At 44.0% G+C, this 19894-nt stretch overlaps 1 protein-coding gene and 1 long non-coding RNA gene across 2 annotated transcripts in view; one reads left to right on the top strand and one right to left on the bottom strand.

Annotated features, from left to right (window-relative positions):
• Positions 1-2928: 2928 nt before the first annotated feature.
• On the bottom strand, positions 2929-6496 carry LOC128629446 (uncharacterized). The gene is made up of 2 exons (XR_008393796.1): positions 6401-6496; positions 2929-3502 (listed from the first exon to the last, which is right to left on the bottom strand). It is a non-coding gene; the product is annotated as an uncharacterized LOC128629446 (long non-coding RNA).
• tacr3a (tachykinin receptor 3a) overlaps positions 6327-19894 on the top strand; it is a 29605-nt gene continuing 16037 nt past the window's right edge. The window contains exons 1-3 of the mRNA XM_017460870.3: positions 6327-7019; positions 14404-14592; positions 14917-15067. Of these exons, the coding sequence (XP_017316359.1) occupies positions 6652-7019; positions 14404-14592; positions 14917-15067 (708 nt within the window). The 5' untranslated portion in view covers positions 6327-6651. The remainder of the gene's footprint in view (positions 7020-14403; positions 14593-14916; positions 15068-19894) is intronic.

Here is a 19894-nt window from a genome sequence, read left to right as displayed (position 1 = left end):
GTGTGTATCTGCACTTCCTGTGCTCTGTACGCTTCAGGTTCTCTCCGAACATGTTCTCTTTACACCGACGAACTCGTTATCTGTGTGGACTGGCTGATGTTTTGGCCATACAGCTGTAACCTGCTTCTCGAACAGCTATAAAGACCGAATGCAGAGCGGATCATGGTCATGTGACTTTATAATTCACACTTTACATATTCATGTGTGACCTTTTTCAACTCGTCTCATTAAATTGCAATGATTCTCCTGAAAGAGGTTTTTATGAGGTCATTTTTTCACTAGACAAGCTCACAGACCAGGTTTAGCATGAACATACTGTCATGTGAAAAAATAAGTACACCCCACGGAAATTGTTGCCTTTTTTTGACATATTTGGACGAGCAAACATTTGATCGTCTTTTGTAACGACGCCTATTAATGAAGTTGATGTACCTGAACAAAACCACAAGGAAAAATAGCTTGGTCAATCGTATATTCAACAGAAATAACAATAGATGTGATATTCTTCTGTGGGAAAAGTAAGTACACCCTTGGTCTCTGAAGCTAGTATTACCCCCTTTAGCAGAAATAACTTCTTATAGGTGTTCTGCCTGAAGCAACCCCAAGCCGTAACATTTCCACCACCATGCTTCACAGTTGGTATGAGGTGCTTCTCCTGAAAAGCTGTCTTGGTCTGCGCCAAACACGTCTGCTGTAACTGTGGCCAAACAACTCTACCTTTGATTGTTATGTCCAGAGCAAATTATTCCAAAAGGCCCGGTCTTTCCCTGTATGCTCATTGGAAAACTGTAGTCCTGCGAAGGCTTTTTCCTGACACGCCTCCCATACAGGTCAAATCTGTGTCTCTTTCTGATTGGAGAAGCCTGCACTTTCACACCAACAGCTGTGAAACCTACGGCCAGATCCTGTGATAAAACTGTGTGGTTCTTGGAGACTTTTTTTTGCATCAGACGGTCTGATCTTGGGCTGGAACGGCCAGTCCTAGAAAAAAAATTGGCAGTCGTTTGAAATCTGCACCATTTGTAGATGATATTCCGTACAGTGGAATGTATTTCAAATAAATTGGAGATCTTTTTAAACCCCTCGCCAGACTCATTGGCATGCACAACCTTTTTCTTCTGAAGGCCGTACAGAACTCTTTAGATCTTGGCGTGATGACAATAACAAAGGGAACTCCAGACACTAGATATGAGAGGGGTATAAATAAGACCGGTTCCACCTGCACTCAATAAGTAGGTTCTAATCACCGGCACCGGCACAAAGCTTGAACACCAGAATTTTATGGATTTGAAGGTGTGATAAATGTAGGGGTGTATATACTTATTTTTTCATATGACTGTAAGTGACAAGAGAAGCTCATTTGTTTCCACAACATTAACTATAGCTACAGTACAAATGGGTAAAAAACAAAACAAACAACAAAAAAAACCCAACAACACTAGCACATGATGTCCATTAATCAAGTTAAAATGAAAAACATGAACAAACTGCTGTGGTATAAAAGGCATTTTCCAAAAACCCCACAGAGCCGTCGTAGCATTCACGCGGATACATTTATAAAAAGCCTCAAATTAACCCTGCATTCAAATTAAATGAACTTTTCTCTGTTATTCATGTTTTCCGGATTGAATTCTTTTCTTCCTGGTTTTGTTTTTCACATTAAGGTTCGAGCAAGCTTCGCGTGTACAGATCTCCAGAAGTGCAGCAGCAGAACAGAACGAAGGATGTTTCTTCACGCTCGGGAACATGAATTCGTTTTCTGTCTGCAGAAAGACAGAATTCCAGAAGATGCAGCTGGTGTTGATAAACCAGGAGCAGTATTTTCTTCAGCTACATTTCGAGAAGGACTGAAGATCTCAGACGATCAGAGAATCCATTTCCATTCCACAGCGAGTGCATTTACGCTCCTGAAGAATCTCCTGCGTGCTTTAGGCTTCACTTAAAGCCACGTGACGGTGAGGAACGTCATCAGTGGCTCTGCAGCACATCTCTCATCTCTCCGCCTGGCCCTCGGGAGGTGAAATCGTTTACCTCTGCGCTGCTGTGTTCAGATGGTGCTGGAGAAAGAAACCTGGCCGTGTAATTGCTCCATTACGTCCTAACATGCTCAATTAGAACACTTCGGCTAAAGACCGACTGGCTTCTGTCTCCACCTTTCTACTCTCGATTATTTTTTCTCTTCTGAGACTCATTTGGATCTCAGATGGACTTCAATTCATGTTGGAAAAAGGCATTTATAACCCAAGGCTTAACGCAATCCTACTGAAAACAACATTTTTAACACCATTATTGTGTCATAACAGCGCTGTTCATACTTTCATTTCTCTGGTTTCCGCTGCAGCTATACAGCGCAGATGAAGTAAAACGTCTCTGTGTTCAGTGGTTAATGATACAAGCACCATACATGGACATTAACACACATTACAGATGAGTAATAAGCGGTACACACAGCGTCAGGGTTGCCAGGTTTGTATTAAACCAACAAAATAAAGATCCTAGTTCAAACCTCTAAACCTCCGAAAGCTTGAATTAAACTCGTGATTTTTATTGTTAAATATATTGGAATATTAGGGTCAGCACGTTCGACTCACACCTCCAGGGTCGGGGTTTCAACTTCCACCGCGGCCCTGTGTGTGTAGAGTTTGCGTGTTCTCCCCGTGCTGCGGGGGTTTCCTCCGGGTACTCCGGTTTCCTCCCCCAGTCCAAAGACATGCATGGTTGGCTGATTGGCGTGTCTAAAGTGTCCGTAGTGTATGAATGGGTGTGTGAGTGTGTATGTGATTGTGCCCTGTGATGGACTGGCACCGTGTCCAGGGTGGACCCCGCCTTGTGCCCCATGCTCCCTGGGATAGACTCCAGGTCCCGTGACCCTGAAGAGGATAAGCGGTAGAGGATGGGTGGATGGATGGATATTGGAATGTTTACAAATTAATATCACACGATATATTTAATTTTAAACAAGGTCCGAACACATCTAGACAACATAAAATAGAACCTTTTGTATCAGACCACTCAATTTTCAGGTGAGCAAAAGTATAGGAACAGATACGTCTTGAAGTCAATTAAAGTAAATAACACTTAATATTTGGCTGCATGTCCCCATAACGTCACCAAACTGGTCTAACCCTAACCCTGGGTCACCCAACCCCAACCCCAACCCAATCGCTACAAGGCGGTCCATTCAGAATCACGGTTTTCTTGATGCGGCTTTCTTCACATCCCAGCTGCTCCAGGATATTCCGTGTCCATTTCCATCAAGGGCAGATTTTGAGATTTGTGAACACAGAGATCCTCTCGTGCTGATTGTAATGTTTCTTCACACAGCTCACAGTAACACGTTCAACAAATAATAAATCCTTGCCGATTAGCAATTCCAAGCAGCTCAGAGAGAAGTGGAATATTCTTCATTTGCACTGCAGACCTCAGAGAGTCACTGCACATGACGGGGAACACCATCGCTCAGCCCTTTCCTGTCAGCTCTGTTTACTCCTGTCTGTTTACGCTGGAGTTATAACAACAACAACAACATCAATAACAGCATGCACGTAATAAAAGGCAAGATGGAGTTCAAATAAGAACAAAACTAAGCGTATAAATAAATATAAATATACTTTTATTACATTTCATTCTATACTATTTTTTTCATCATAAAAAATAACACAAATGTGCAAAGAATTTTGAAATAATGAACTACAATAATAGCTACAATTAAAGTATGAATATAAATCATAAAATATACATTAATATTAAATTGATTTGAAAGTCTCCAGTCCTGTATGCAAATAAAGTACAAAAGCCCCGCCTCCACCGCTGAAATAGCGCTATTACACCAACATTATATTCTGAACAGGTTTTCTCGCTGCCTTTAATCACTGTTATGCTTGATGTTTTATTCCAACACGGCTCTTTGCTCTTTGCTCATATCCTTATAATTGTTTTTTATTCCAACCAATCAGGAGCCACCCCCGAGTCCACTTAATTCATCAACTCACCCAGGTCCTCTAACAGATCCTACTGATCTGGAACAAAAACCCGAGTTTATTCCTCGCTATAATTACTTCCCTTTCGCACACCTTTATCACCAGTACTGTTATTCACACTGACCTTTCTACCACTGAATTATTCACTTCAGGGTCACGAGCTCGCTACGGGTTAGCTACAAAATGGCCGAAGCCGCTTTTGTGTTCTTGAGATAGCAGTAATTAGGCCTAGCTGTATGCTAATACCATCTAGCGATATGGCTCTGAGCTTCGGATATCTCACGAACAGAGACACACACACACAAGACCTTCAGCGTGTGTAATAACGACACAGGAACCAATCTCCAGAACAAGTCAAACAAAGAAATCAATCAAAAATTCTATACAGGATTTTTATTCACTTCCTACGAGGAGATCATTCTAAAAACAGATAAAATGATGCAAAGCGCACTCTCAGATACAGAACCATTAAGGGTTCTGTGGTGTTTCCCTATCAGGACGCTATCCAAGGACAGTAGAACCCTTTTCTGGAAGACAAGAACCCGTCGTTATCAAATAAACCCTTAAAGAACCCACGAGGAACACTTTTTCTCTAAGATTCTATTAAGTACCAAGATATTCCCGCACTCATCTTCTACTGAGTTCTGTGTAGAACCTTACAAGTGTTTCTCTATCAGAGACGGTTCCATATAGAACCCTTACTTATCGAACAAACCTAAAATAACTCTTGAAAAACTGTTTGTATAATTAAGAATCCTTAGCTTCCTAAAAGGGTTCTTGGAGCCACATGAAATGGGGGAACACTTTGGTGTGAACCTGTAAGGGGAGAACATCTTCAGAGTGTGTAATTCTTTATCGTTATTAAAGCCTCATGATGATGAATACATTGCCATGGTAACTTTATCTCCATCACCGATCGACAACGTGCGGAACTCCGCCCACTCTTTTATATGTCGATGTTCTTGATGATAGTCACCTAGAGCAGAGCCGGAACCGTTATCGTGACAGCTCGAGAGAGAACCCAGTGCTAATGTACAGATAATCATTTCTCTCAGGAGGAATTTTAGCATAATGAGAATTTCCTCTCTCTCTCTCTCTCTCTCTCTCTCTCTCTCTCTCTCCATCTCCCTTTCACCCGCTTCTTATCTCAGCTGCAGAACCGACGCAGTGTGACGCAGTCTGAATTTCCCTGAAGCAAAGGCGTATCAGACGCTTCCAAACTGAGGAAGAAGCATAAGGAGAACTCGTCTCCGCTGTAATTTGACATGTGATGGAACTTTAACGTTAAAATGAGTGAGAAATCTGTTTACAGTCATCATATCTCTCAAATCGCTTACATCTTCTCTCTTTAAAGAGCGTCCCAATAGTTTATACGTTATTTATTCGTCCCACAGTGCAGTTCTATCTGAACGCTGGCTTCTGATTGGTCAGGAGGTGTTGATTAATGGTCTAACAGCAGCTCTGACAGTAGGTCAGGAATAAATTAATGCACCCGTTCTAATACGTTATCGTTTCTATGGAGATGTTTACTGTATGGAACTCGGATGGAAGGAGTCTCCAGTGTCAGCGCTCTGTAGCAGTCAGAGGTAAAGCTATAACTTTAAGGTTTCAGATGAGTTCATGCTTTTCGGTTTCTTGGCAACGTGACAAGCTGCGATTTTGTGTTATTAACTTCGAGAGAGAGAGCGCGGCTGGTGAGGGAACGATCTGTTTATATCTGGGATCACTTTCTGCTTTTAGACATTTTAACAGGGTTTGTTGGTAAAGGTTTCTTCATAAAGGCGTTCATGAAGAAAGGGGTTCGGTTGAGGAACCTTAAAATTGTAGAGTTCTTTTCAAAAGTAATTTGTAAACATATGTTCTATAAAAAAAAAAATTATAAATGTTTTCTAAGAACTGAGAAATGTATAATGTATTGTTGAGTGGGTGGAGCTAGTGGAAGAATCTCTCAGAATGTTCTTGGTGAAATGACTGTTCGCTTCATTGTGCATCATACATTTGTAAATAATAATAATAATAATAATAATAATAATAATAATAATAATGGCAGTGATTTCTGTGACGTCACTCTTCATTTAGAAGCTCTTTATTTATTATTTATTAGTGTAGTGAAGTGCGCTGCCTCATTTCCCGAATTCCTTCATGCATGCTCCTCCATGGAGGATCTTTTTTCCATCTCCACTCTGTGTGCTGTAATGAAGTGATTATCTAATCCTAATGTCGGGTCGATTGAAGCCCATCTGAACTTGTTCCTGTGTCAGCGGCCGCGTTTCAATCAATCAGGCGGGTTTTTCATTCCTGCGGTTGCGCAAACGCGTCACACACACACACACACACACACAGAGAGAGAGAGAGAGAGAGAGAGAGAGAGAGTGTGTGTGTGAGTGAGAGAGAGAGACTCACAGCCTCGGGCAACTCACGAATTAATCCTGTGTCCTTCCCTTCAGCTCATCACACCTCCTCCTCCTCCTCCACTTCTCCTCCTCCACCTCTCCAGGTTCCTCACGTCTCACCAGTTCGGGATTTTTGTGCCCGATGCGCGGAGCCGGTGCGCGTCCCCGCGTCTCCGCGCTCTCCAAACACACCACCGGAGCGCTTTTCTGTGCGGTATATCAAGTTTTTAAACTTCCTCTCATTCTTTCAGCTTTTCTTCTTCTCTTTCCTCCTGGAAATGGTTTCCTCACAGAACGCTTCCAATGTGACCGGGAACTGGACCAATCAGTTCGCGCAGCCGCCGTGGCGCGTGGCTCTGTGGTCGGTGGCGTACAGCTCCATCCTGGCGGTGGCCGTGTTCGGGAACCTGGTGGTCATGTGGATCATCGTGGCGCACCGCAGGATGCGCACCGTCACCAACTACTTCCTGCTGAACCTCGCCTTCTCCGACGCCTCCATGGCCGCGTTCAACACGCTCATTAACTTCATCTACGCCGTGCACGGGGACTGGTACTTCGGCGAGGCGTACTGCAAGTTCCACAACTTTTTCCCGGTTACCTCCGTGTTCGCCAGCATCTACTCCATGACCGCCATCGCTGTGGACAGGTAGGAGGAGTTCTGGTTCTGGTGCCAAACTGTAGCGCTCAGTCCAGTGTACAGTGGCATCAGGGTTCAAACTCTGTTCAGGGGAAATAAATACAGGAAATAAGTAAGGAGTGAAATATCCTGGATGATGTAAAGTAGGTCAGTGTTTTATTCCTCTTATACCAACAATTACAATTTTATTTATTAAAATAACTAAAAGCATAAACTCCTCTGTCCTGAAGATTTCAGAAAACATGAAGTTACAGCTTCACCTCTGACTGAAAAAACCCTCATCATATCACTGATTTTTAATCCAACTGCGATCACTGATTGGTTGCTGGGAGTAATGTCGATCAGTGATTGGTTGCTGGGAATAACAGCGATCAGTGATTGGTTGTTGTGAATAACAGAGATCAGTGATTGGTTGTTGGGAACAACGGCGATCAGTGATTGGTTGTTGGGAATAACAGCGATCACTGATTGGTTGCTGGGAGTAATGGCGATCAGTGATTGGTTGCTGGGAATAACAGCGATCAGTGATTGGTTGTTGTGAATAACAGAGATCAGTGATTGGTTGTTGGGAACAACGGCGATCAGTGATTGGTTGTTGGGAATAATGGCGATCAGTGATTGGTTGTTGGGAATAACAGCGATCAGTGATTGGTTGTTGTGAATAACGGCGATCAGTGATTGGTTGCTGGGAATAACGGCGATCAGTGATTGGTTGTTGTGAATAACGGCGATCAGTGATTGGTTGTTGTGAATAACGGCGATCAGTGATTGGTTGCTGGGAGTAATGGAGATCAGTGATTGGTTGCTGGGAATAATGGGATCACCTTTAAAAACACTGTAAGGGACGCAGTTTAGACCTTTAAGGATCGCTGAGGTGCCTTTTACTCTAAAACCTAATTAAAGCTACAGCACTTGCATTTACCAAAGCTAATATATACTGCACATATTAAAGGTACTAATGGTTCCTTTATTTCTGATAGTGTAACCTATAAATGTATTTTATATCCTATATGTATTGGCACCCCACTACCTGGGACCTCTATGGAGCTGTTGCTGATATGAACTTGGTGTTGGTTCAGTCTCAGTATTAGTAGTAGTAGTAATAATGTGTGTGTGTGTGTGCGTGTGTGTGTGTGTGTGTGTGTGTGTGTGAGTGTGTGTGTGTGTGTGGTGCCGGAAGGGTTTCCTGAAACTGCTGCCATTTTATTGCTACATCAGTCTTTTTATATTTTATACATCACACACACACACGTAATGATGCTCAGATTATCCCACATTATCCAGCCCTAATAATTTATTTACCAAATCCCCAGGGGTTGAAATCTCTCTCTCTCTCTCACACACACACACACACACACACACACACACACACACACACACACACAGACTCCCGCAGCAGATGTGTGTTGTCACTACAGCAGCAGCAGCATTATCTGTATGAGAAAACACAATTATTGTTCTGATTGAAACACACTGTGGAGATCTCAGCTTCTGTGAGTTACAGACGTCCCGAGCTTCTCTGAAAGGAAACTTTGTGTCCTTTCGGTCCTGCAGGAAAGGACTTCACCAAAAGTAGACATTTAAGTACAAAAATAAAAAGTGTCAAATGTGGTGGTGATAATTCTAACATAAGTGTACACAAATATCTCTGTGTGTATAATCTGACCTAAAAACAAATATTAGATATTTAAATTTCAGTGTGTGTGTGTATGTGTGTGTGTGTGTGTGTGTGTTTAATAGTCATTTCAATTCAATGAATTCCTTCCTCTTCTAGTTGCGACCAACTTTCTGTCTGATGTCTTGAGGTTTTGCTTCAGTATTTGTAGATGATCCTCCTTCCCCACGATGCAGTCTGTTTCCTGAAGTGCACCAGCTCGGTCTCCAGCACAGACTCACACCATGATGCTGCCAACCCCGTGCTTCACAGCTGCGATGGTTTTTCCTCCATACATAGCGCTGATCATTACAGCCAAACAGTTGCGTTTTTGTCCTCCAAAACGACAGGACTTCAGTCGTTCAGGTCGTGATGATGTCATGAACTCATTTCATGATGGATGGACATACTTTGGCACCTGATGCCTCCAACACCTTCACCAGTTCCTCTGTTGTTGTCTCCGGGTTCAGTTGAACAATTTTGCACCCGGGAGTTAATTCGAGGCTTTTTCCTGAACGATGCCGTGACTGTGTCCTTCCCGAGATGATTATACTGCATGCGGTGGTTTGTACGGTTGCTCGTGGTGTCTTCAGCTGTTTGTAAATTGCTCCTGAGAAGAAACTGGACTTGTGGAGGTCTGAGTTCTTGGCTGAGTTGCTTGGATTTTGCCATGAAGGGCAGAAAGGCCAACTGGTCCTCATCAGCAGCCACATGTGCACTCCTAATTCACTCCTAATTATGACAATGAGCCAAACAGAAGCTTCTGAAAGTCATTACAGCGATTTCTGGAAACTGTTTAAAGAGACAGGAGCTCGGTGTGGAACAAGGTACGACTCTTTCGATTCTGATGAAGTCTGTTTTACAGCAGAAAACATCACACTGCGGGAGTAAATTATGTGGTTTACGATGTGATGGACAGCGCGGTCACGGCCAGCTCTGAGTGGAATTTTATGTGTTTGAGCGTGTGACAGGACACTTCAGTAAATCACCTGCGTACGCTGGACACACGAGGAAAAGATGGTGGCCAAAGCATCTCCTGATAGCAGAGTAATGAGCACAAGAACCATTATTGAATTATCCAGACAGGTGTGATGATGAAGTGATGGTGGAGTGATGTTGTGATGGTGGAGTGATGATGTAGTGATGTTATTGTGATGTTGTGATGATGTAGTGATGTTGTGATGTTGTTGTGCTGTTGTTGTGATGGTGGAGTGATGTTGTGATGATGTAGTGATGTTGTGCTGTTGTTGTGATGATGGGGTGGTGGTGGAGTGATGATGTGATGAAGTGATGATGGGGTGATGGTGTTGTGATGTTGGAGTGATGTAGTGATGTTGTGATGATGTAGTGATGTTGTGATGATGGAGTGATGCTGTTGTGATGTTGGAGTGATGTAGTGATGTTGTGATGTTGTGATGATGTAGTGATGTTGTGCTGTTGTTGTGATGATGGGGTGATGGTGTAGTGATGTTGGAGTGATGTAGTGATGTTGTGATGATGTAGTGATGTTGTGATGATGTAGTGATGTTGTGCTGTTGTTGTGATGATGGGGTGATGGTGTAGTGATGTTGGAGTGATGTAGTGATGTTGTGATGATGTAGTGATGTTGTGATGATGTAGTGATGGTGTAGTGATGTTGTGATGATGTAGTGATGTTGTGCTGTTGTTGTGATGATGGGGTGATGGTGGAGTGATGATGGGGTGATGTTGTTGTGATGATGTAGTGATGTTGTGATGATGTAGTGATGTTGTGATGATGTAGTGATGTTGTGATGATGTAGTGATGGTGTAGTGATGTTGTGATGATGTAGTGATGTTGTGCTGTTGTTGTGATGATGGGGTGGTGGTGGAGTGATGATGTGATGAAGTGATGATGGGGTGATGGTGTTGTGATGTTGGAGTGATGTAGTGATGTTGTGATGATGTAGTGATGTTGTGATGATGGAGTGATGCTGTTGTGATGTTGGAGTGATGTAGTGATGTTGTGATGTTGTGATGATGTAGTGATGTTGTGCTGTTGTTGTGATGATGGGGTGATGGTGTAGTGATGTTGGAGTGATGTAGTGATGTTGTGATGGTGTAGTGATGTTGTGATGATGTAGTGATGTTGTGCTGTTGTTGTGATGATGGGGTGGTGGTGGAGCGTAGCAGCGTGAGCAGCGTGAGCAGTGTGAGGATCTGATGATGACCTATTTTTAGCTGTTTGTGTTGTAGATCTGTGGTGTGGAGACAGAGATGCAAAAACCTCATCATCTGTCACACTGACAACCCGAATTACTGCAATATGACAGACACACCAATTACAGAGACACACACACACACACACACACACACACACACACACACACACACACACACACACACACACACACACACACACACACACACACACACACACACACACACACACATATATAACTACACAAGCATGTAAAGTAAATTCTCTGATCAGGTATTTAAAGTTAATTTAGTCTTTTTTTAACGTTTTAAGATTTTTAGTCTAAATATGAAAGAATTAAACTCGCTCTGATCAGGGCGTAACCATGGTATGGACACTGGGGGGTCCAAGCCAACCCCCCCCTCCAAAGTTTGATACTGAAAATTCGCATATTTCGAGCATAGTTGTAGGATTACAGTTAGCGTTTGAATTCAGGTGATGTCTGAGTGATAGAAGCTCCCACAGCATGGGGAAATTGTGACGTGCTGTTTACGTCCTGTGGGCGGATGTATTCTCTGCTCCACAAGCTACCATGAAGCCTACCACACCAAGCAGAGACGAGCTAAGATGTGTGCAGACAAACCACACGCGCTAACATTTAAACACGCAATCACGACTTTTAAACAAACTCCGAGAGTACGGCTACCTATGAAACTAAATTCAACACTATATATACTATGTAAATACAGTTTCCCCACGGATACTTCCAAGCAGTGCTGTGCTGCCTGCATCGGGACCGGGTGCCATTATTTCCCCAGAAGAACAATGACTGACTCAGATGATCATTTTCATTTGATAAACTGAATATTGTTTGTGTAACTGGTGTCATTTATTACGTTAATGCCATCATGTTGTTTAGCTTGCTGTGTAATTAGTGTACAACAGTATATAGTGGAAACCTGAAACGTTAGCTGTGTAAAGGGTCCTGGAGTTTTCTTTTCTTAAATCTAAAGACAAACCGCCATCACTAGTTCTGAATGAAGAATTACAATATGGCCACAACTCGGACGTTAGTTCCATCTCTCTCGCTGCCAGTCTGGCACACCTCAGCATTATGCTCAGCCTTATATCTATATTGTCCTTAGCCCGAATGTAGTGTAAAGGAACGAAATGCTGTGGAACTTTCCTCCCTTTCACCCGCGTGTGTAACAGTCTGTCACAGCGTGAGGGTTCACAGCGTCGGCGGGAGGATGTGCACGTGAAGGTAACGTTAATGGTCAAAAACTGGACCTGGCGTTAGCCTAGCCTACTTCCTGGGTGTGCAAATTTCAACAGATAATTGACGTTCTTAAGAAGAAACCAAGCCATGGTATGATGCCTTCTATACTAAGTTAAAGTTACCTACTATTTAGGAATCTAGTCACTTACTGTCTGGGGGGAAAAAAGCTCGTATCCTCTACTGCACTTTTCTACACTTGGCTGCTGTCTCCATTTCTTACAGACTGAGCTGCTCAGATATATCAACCAACTTGTGTTGAGTCTGGGCGAAACCAAGTGTACAATTCGATGGGGGAGCGCACACACACACACACACACACACACACACACACACACACACACACACACACACACACACACCTATTTTCCTCAACAAACAGAAACATATTAAAAAGGAACAGACATAAACACACTTTTATGTAATATTCATGATGTTTGGTGGTCAGTGGGTTTTTGGTCTTTAATGGCGTGGACATGTTTATTTATGTATTTTATTTAAATCCCAGAATATGTCCAGTAATCTCCATGTTCCTGACTGTGACGGCACAGGACGAGTTTCCGTACGTCCGAGTGCGGGTGTAAACGGGGGATTATCACGTGAGCTGATGGGATATCGGAGTGTTAATAGCGCTGGGATTACGCTCTCAGGTACACGAGGTTCAGTCCGGCTCTCTGTCTGGTTTCATCAACGTGAACAACTTCATCAACACACACGAGCGTTTACTCTCGATCAGTGTTCATCACCGAGCGCTGATTATTATAACGTCAGATTCCATTTAACTCCAGACAGCTCAGGTTAAACCGCACCGTGACTCTACAGCGTCTACATCGTCTCCTCTCCGCCGCCGCGGAATAGAAAACGTCCCCCGAATATTAACATCACTGACACGACCCCGAGAAGCGCTGAGGCCTCCAGGTTCTCGAACGCTGTCCACGTGCGTTCCACGTTTGAACGCAGACGGAAATGAAATCTTCCACTATGATGCATCTCAGCGTCTGTAGATAAGGTTCGGTTAGGGGTCGGTTAAGTGCTCACGGAAGAGGTGGGTCGTTTCTTTTGAAGATAGTGATGGATTCTGCGGTCCGGATTGAGGTTAGAAGTTCATTCCACCACTGAGGGACAGGCAGCTTGAAGGTTCTGGAAAGGGACCTCCGGCACTATACCAGGTGTGGGTCGTTAACCGGTCTCGGGTTGCTTGAGGGACAATAAACCTCATGGAGTGTGTTGAGATAGGGAGGTGCTGCTCCAGACAAGGTCTTGGCGATCATCGCGGCCTTGGCGAGCGGCTACAGGAAGCCAGCGGAGGGAGAGGAGACGGGTGTGACGTAGGTCCTTTTGATCTGTGAAGACGAGGCGTGCTGCTGCACTCTGAATCGTCTGAATGAAAATAAAAAAAGAGCAATAAAGAAATAACAAGTAAGAGAAAGAAAGAAAGAAAGAAGAGACAGGAATGAAGGAGAAAAAATGAAAGAAAGGGAAAACGGAAGAAAGACGATCTGAAAAAAAGGACACGTAAATGTCTCCAGATGCCACGTTATCATCCTGTCAGTTAAAACATCTGCACGCTGGATGTGATTACTTGAAGCTGCTGAGCCTAATTTGTGACATCACAACCCATGCTTTTACATAGCTCCGCCCCCAAGTGTACTTTAATTAGAAGAATGTGTACAGATTTGATGTAAACAGCTGAGTGTGTGGAATCGGCGTGAAGACTCGGTGAAGAGGAAGAAATATTTAAACATCGTGTGTGTGAGGTGCCGTGCCGTCATTCTTTTTAAAGAATGAATTTCAAAGCTTCGATGTTGCGTAATTGCGTTTTCCGCTTTCAGGAAACGTCAGCGTCGAAATGTGGTGATGAAGCACGTGCCCTCCGTGTGTGTGTGTGTGTGTGTGTGTGTGTGTGTGTGTGTGTGTGTTTATCTCAGGGTCTCTCGGGTGCTTAGCCACTTCTGCGCTGGCGAAGAATCAGTGCTCCTTCATGAGTCGCTGCACACCAGAGCGCCGTGTAACATACAGAACAAATTCCACGCTGCGGGGGAAATGTCTCAAATAAATAAATAAATAAATAAATAAATAAAACACATGAAATTAAATATATATTAATATGTGTTAGCATTTCTCTTGGAGGGTCTAATTCACTTTCATTCACATTACTAAATTTTCTTCTCCTGTGTGTGTGTGTGCGTGCGTGCGTGTGTGTGCGTGTGTGCGTGCGTGTGTGTGCGTGCGTGTGTGTGCGTGCGTGTGTGTGCGTGCGTGCGTGTGCGTGCGTACGTGTGTGTGTGTGTGTGTGTGTACACAGGTATATGGCCATAATTCACCCTCTGAAGCCTCATCTCTCAGCCACGGCCACTAAAGTGGTGATCGTGTGTATCTGGGTGTTGGCTGTGGTGCTGGCGTTCCCGCTCTGCTTCTTCTCCACCGTCAAGAAATTACCCATGAGGACTGTGTGCTACGTGCCGTGGCCTCAACCTGAAAAAGACTCCTTCATGTGAGAATCACTTCCATCCTGACTTCATTCCAGTGTTCGGATGCAGCTAGGAGAGATGTGTACAGTAGCTTTTTATTTGTTTATTCGTAAAGAAAATAGTTTCTCGTGGGTTCTGTGGATAGTTTAGAGCTAGCTCTGTGAAGGGGTTCTGCTGGGACGAGCCCTTTACACGGAACCTTTTTCCCGAGATTTTTCCAAGAATGTTGTTGTTCTGAGCTTTTTTCTTGTTATTTTTGTTTGTGTGTTTGATTGGTTTGGTAAGAATGATTATTTACTTTCTGATCACTTGTTTTTAAAAGAGAATTTGTTTCTGTGGTTCGGCAGGTACCATATCATCGTGATGTTTCTGGTCTACATGCTGCCTCTAGTGGTGATGGGAATCACATACACCATCATCGGCATGACGCTGTGGGGAGGAGCCATCCCCGGAGACTCGTCAGACAATTATCACGGGCAACTACGTGCCAAGAGGAAGGTCTGTGGCTCAAAACCATCTGCTTTCAGATACTGGCTATTAGAAAACCCAGTATTATGAAAATGAGCAAAAACAAATATGAACAAAATGTGCGATAAACGATATTTAGAGAGTAGAAACGAAGGGATGCTGTTCAAACATTTAGAATGAAAGCTATTGGTTGTTTCTCCAGGTTTTTTGAGTAGGATGCCAATAATTCTGGAGTTGACTCTCATGTGAACGGCTTCGATAGCTGAGTAATGAATTTTTAGATCCGTGGTTTGTAGCTAGCGATGTAATCGTGCAGCCGTGTCAGACTTCCCGAGCGCCAGCAGGTAAATCCCGGCCAAAGAGAAACCGTCAAAGTGACCGACATAAAAGATGTGGTGGAGTGATGAAGGATTTTTTTCTTTCTAGTGAAACTGCATCGCACTGGTGCCCGAACCCAAAAGAGCAATCTACACGCTACCAGTGCGACTATTTCCAAGTGGAACAACAACTAATCCCCGAATTTGAACGGAGCCCCGGTGAAACTCGCAACACCCGAGTTGTCTTTGAACTGAAGATATTTCCTGCAGTCTTCTCTCCGTCTGAGAGCCCTTATCTTCTCCTCCTTCTTGAAGTGCTACTGGAGAACCTCATCTACACCTCTCAGACAGCAGAGCACCGTGCAGAGACTCGACAACACCACCCTCATCAACCTCCTCGTCTCGTGTGTGGAATGAGACCGGCTGATTGTTCTCGGAGTAGCGACGAGTCCGTGCCTACGCGTCTTCGCTTCGAAGCCGCGCCACGCGCCGGCCGTCTCTCTTTCGAAAGTCCGATCTCTTTCAGATGAGAAAAGCGCGAGGCAGAGATCTCTCATTAGCACCGAGATCTGGTTTTAATTATGCGCGAGGAAGTAATTAGGAGATCCTTAAACGGCTGTTATCAAGGAGACGGTGATGCACGCGATTCTCTCGTGGTTAGAAATGAATAGAGTCATTACTCTTCACGGATTCAGTTTGTTTTTGGTTTTTTTGTTGTTGTTGTTTTGTGGTTGAATAATTTATTCTCACTCACTTTAAAACGTTACCGTCTGAACGCTCGTGTCACTTCCTGTTTCCGTCTCTGAGAAGCAACCAGTCATCGGACTGGGACCGACATGTTGGGAGCAGGAACTGGAACTGAGGACAGGAACCTGTTTCCAAACAGGAAAGAAAACAAAATGGTACTTGGGATTTTAGTCGAGTTTTATTTCTAACAAATCGAGGAAAGACAGGAACGGCCACGTTGACGATCCTCTTTTTTCCCTCAGAATGACTGACAGAAAGCGTTTTATTTACCAATAAAAGGTTTAATCACAACAAGACAGAATATAACTGCAAACAGCGATCAGCGGGGTCCAAGCACGTTTCACAAATATTGCCTCTGATGACTCGTTAACTGTAAAGAGATCCGTCACGAGTCGCAGCTGTTTAACAAAATTAAGCTCCGCCCACATTGGCATACAGCGGCCATTTTCTTCACAAATCTGAGCATGTTTTGGTTATTATATCACCGCTTAAAAATCTTAGGAATATTTCGCAAAATAGGTGTGGCTCATTATGTAAATCAGCTTGGAATATATGTGGGCGGAGCTCAAGTAGTTCTCGAGTATTTTTATGCCACGATAATCTGTCTTTCCTGAGCAGAGCGAAGGCGTTCTCTCTACTCGGGGGATTCGGTTGGTCTGCACTGAGCGCTTGGCCCCCTGAAAAGTTTCAGAAGTGACGCAATCGAACTGATTTGAAGTTTTGTGTTTCGTCAGGGGAAAGTTCTAACCTGGGAGTTTCTCTGATCTCAGGAACTCTGTTTTCTGTGAGCGTAAATCAATTATAATACCTTTTACCTTTCACCGACTCTGCGGGCACTCCATCATTCTGTAGTCAAATCCCAACGCAGCTTCCTGCAGACGGACGCTAAAGTGAGATCGACGCGCTCGGCTTCTAAACGCGCCACGAGCAGAAAGAAAACACTGACAGCGGACAAAACATTTATCCCTTTACTCGATTTCATTACTCTGAAGCGCGCGTGCTGCTCCGCCGCCGTCTCCTGTTTACCTGTCACCCTTTCAACACGCTCCGCATTCAGGGACACAGTCAGCGTCTCGTCCTGGATATTGTCTGGTTTTATTGCTTTTCCACCACACACACTCACACACACACACACACACACTCACACACACACACACACACACACACACACACTCACACACAGCTCTTAAAAAGACAGAAAGAAATCACTAAGAGGTCTCTGCATATCTTCCCTCTCTGATCAGCGGCTGTCACTCACAGCGCTCCGACTCGATGAGGTAATGTCGCTCATTACACACGCTGGAATTGCCTGAGATCTTCTGTACAGTCCTCGACTCACTACCGTGTTCCTTCCTTTCCTCGTGTGTGTGTGTGTGTGTGTGTGTGTGTGGAGAAGCAGACAGGTCTCAGACTTGCTGAACACTTTCCACTTTAGAGGATAATTAAGAAGACGTGAACGCAGGAACAGGTTCTTCCTCTGAAATGGTTTTTTAATCACAGAGGGAGATGAGTTCCTGCTGCAGTACAGCTGCAGGTCTTTGCTGTGTTTATAGATGTGAAGACGCGTGGAGAAGGAAGGGTCAGGTGTCTGTTTCCTCTCCGCGCTCGGTCTCTGTGAGGAGCGGGAATGAAACGGATTTGAAGATAGACGGACGCCGCCGCACGTTATTGACATTTCTGAAGAAAAGACGCCATGAAGCCCGAGCCGATGTTTTACTTTGAACAATCGGTGATGTAAGACAGGCGCGTTTCGGCTTCCACGTCTGTATACGGTCGGCTCCATAATTATTGGCACCCTCTGTAAAGATGTGATATAGCCGTGGTTATGAAAAGGGAGAAAGTTCTTTAGAGCAGTGACAGAATAATCTTTTTGTTTCTCTGAAGAACCTCAGTGGATACTGTAGATCTTTACCACAGGACCATAGAGGAGACATTTTGGGTTCTAAGTGGAGGGATCTTTAGACTGATGTCATAAAACAACTATTTTTGCGTAACGTTTCAGCGAGTGAGGCCACTGGGAAATGTTTTAGTGGACGGTTCTTTGGAGGAATATTCTGGGTTTTGTAAAGAGAGATTTTTTGGTTCCTTAAAGAACACATTAATGGAATTTTTTAGAACAGCGCCATAGAATAAATATTTTCAGTTCCCTAAAGAACCTTCCACTTTTTTTCAGTGGTCACTTTAAAAAAAAAAAAAAACCCTTTTTGTCGATGCCACGTATGTAAAAAATAAAATAAAAATCAGCGTAAATTCTTTCTTTCTTTCCTTTTGCTTCCTTCCTTGGAAGGACATTTTCTTTCTTTCTTTCTTTCTCACTCTTCAGTGTTTTCTTTCTTCTTCTTTCGCTTTTTATCTTTTAAATGGTTCTTCTGTGGTCCATCTACTGATGGGTTCTTTATAGATAAAATCATCCTCCCTTTTTTCTTGTGCTTGTAAAAGATAATATAGAATACTAAAACAGTAAGTATTCGCGTACGTGTGAGTTAGCAGTTATTTCTCAATCTATAGCTAGAAGTCGAGCTGCATTTGAAATGAATTTTTATCAGATTACGGCTGCGGGACGTTCTTGAGGGACGTTCTTGCGGGACGTTCTTGCGGGACGTTCTTGCGGGACGTTCTTGCGGGACGTTCTTGCGGGACGTTCTCCTTTTTGATTTCTACACAGTACGTCACTCGGTTCTTCCTGATCAGACGTCTCTCTCTGTTTTCCTCTCGATAAAGTCTTATCAGTTCATCACTGTGCTCAGCTTGTAGATCACACACAACACCGAAACACAATCAGCTAATCTACACTGCTCATCAGGGAGTCTCTCTCACACACACACACACACACACACACACACACACACAGTGCACAGGTCCGTTTCTGTCCAGAGATATGTTCCGTTCAGTGCCCCTGAAGGCGGATAAAGAGAAAAAAAGTCATAAACACATGACTTTGATGTTTATGGTCTGTTTATGAGGATTTTACAAGCGCAGCGTCGCCTCTCTGCTCCTTCATCACGCCGCCACTCGAGTACGAGAGCAGCTCTGGGACACGGAATTAAAAAAACAACCCTCGAGTGATTCCGGGTGAAGAATACTGATCACGATCCAACAGACAGCGTGCACACGCCTCACCTCACAGCCCCGGGGGTCCAAAATCACAGAAAATACCGAGGACTACACAACAGGAGAGAGACAGGGAGAGAGAGTGAGAGAGAGACAGGGAGAGAGTGAGAGAGAGAGTGAGAGAGAGACAGAGAGAGAGTGAGAGAGAGAGACAGGGAGAGAGTGAGAGCGAGACACGGAGAGAGTGAGAGAGAGAGACAGGGAGAGAGAGTGAGGGAGAGAGAGTGTGTGGGAGAGAGTGAGAGAGAGAGAGAAAGTGAGAGAGAGACAGGGAGAGAGTGAGAGAGAGAGAGAGTGTGGGAGAGACAGGGAGAGAGAGAGAGAGAGTGTGGGAGAGAGAGTGAGAGAGAGACAGGGAGAGAGAGTGAGAGAGAGAGAGAGACAGGGAGAGAGAGTGAGAGAGATAGAGAGAGAGAGAGAGTGTGGGAGAGAGTGAGTGAGAGAGACAGGGAGAGAGAGTGAGAGAGAGAGAGAGACAGAGAGAGAGTGAGAGAGATAGAGAGAGAGAGAGAGTGTGGGAGAGAGAGAGAGAGAGAGACAGGGAGAGAGTTAGAGAGAGAGAGAGAGTGTGGGAGAGAGTGAGTGAGAGAGACAGACTATAAATTCAGAGTGATTTATCACAACAGCTCCACACACACACACACACACACACACACACACACACACAGTGTTTTATTAATGA

The sequence above is a fragment of the Ictalurus punctatus genome, chromosome 29 (assembly GCF_001660625.3).
Source record: "Ictalurus punctatus breed USDA103 chromosome 29, Coco_2.0, whole genome shotgun sequence".
Classification (NCBI taxonomy): domain Eukaryota; kingdom Metazoa; phylum Chordata; class Actinopteri; order Siluriformes; family Ictaluridae; genus Ictalurus; species Ictalurus punctatus.
Note: the sequence above shows the minus strand (reverse complement) of the source record. Positions and strands in the feature narration are given on the sequence as shown.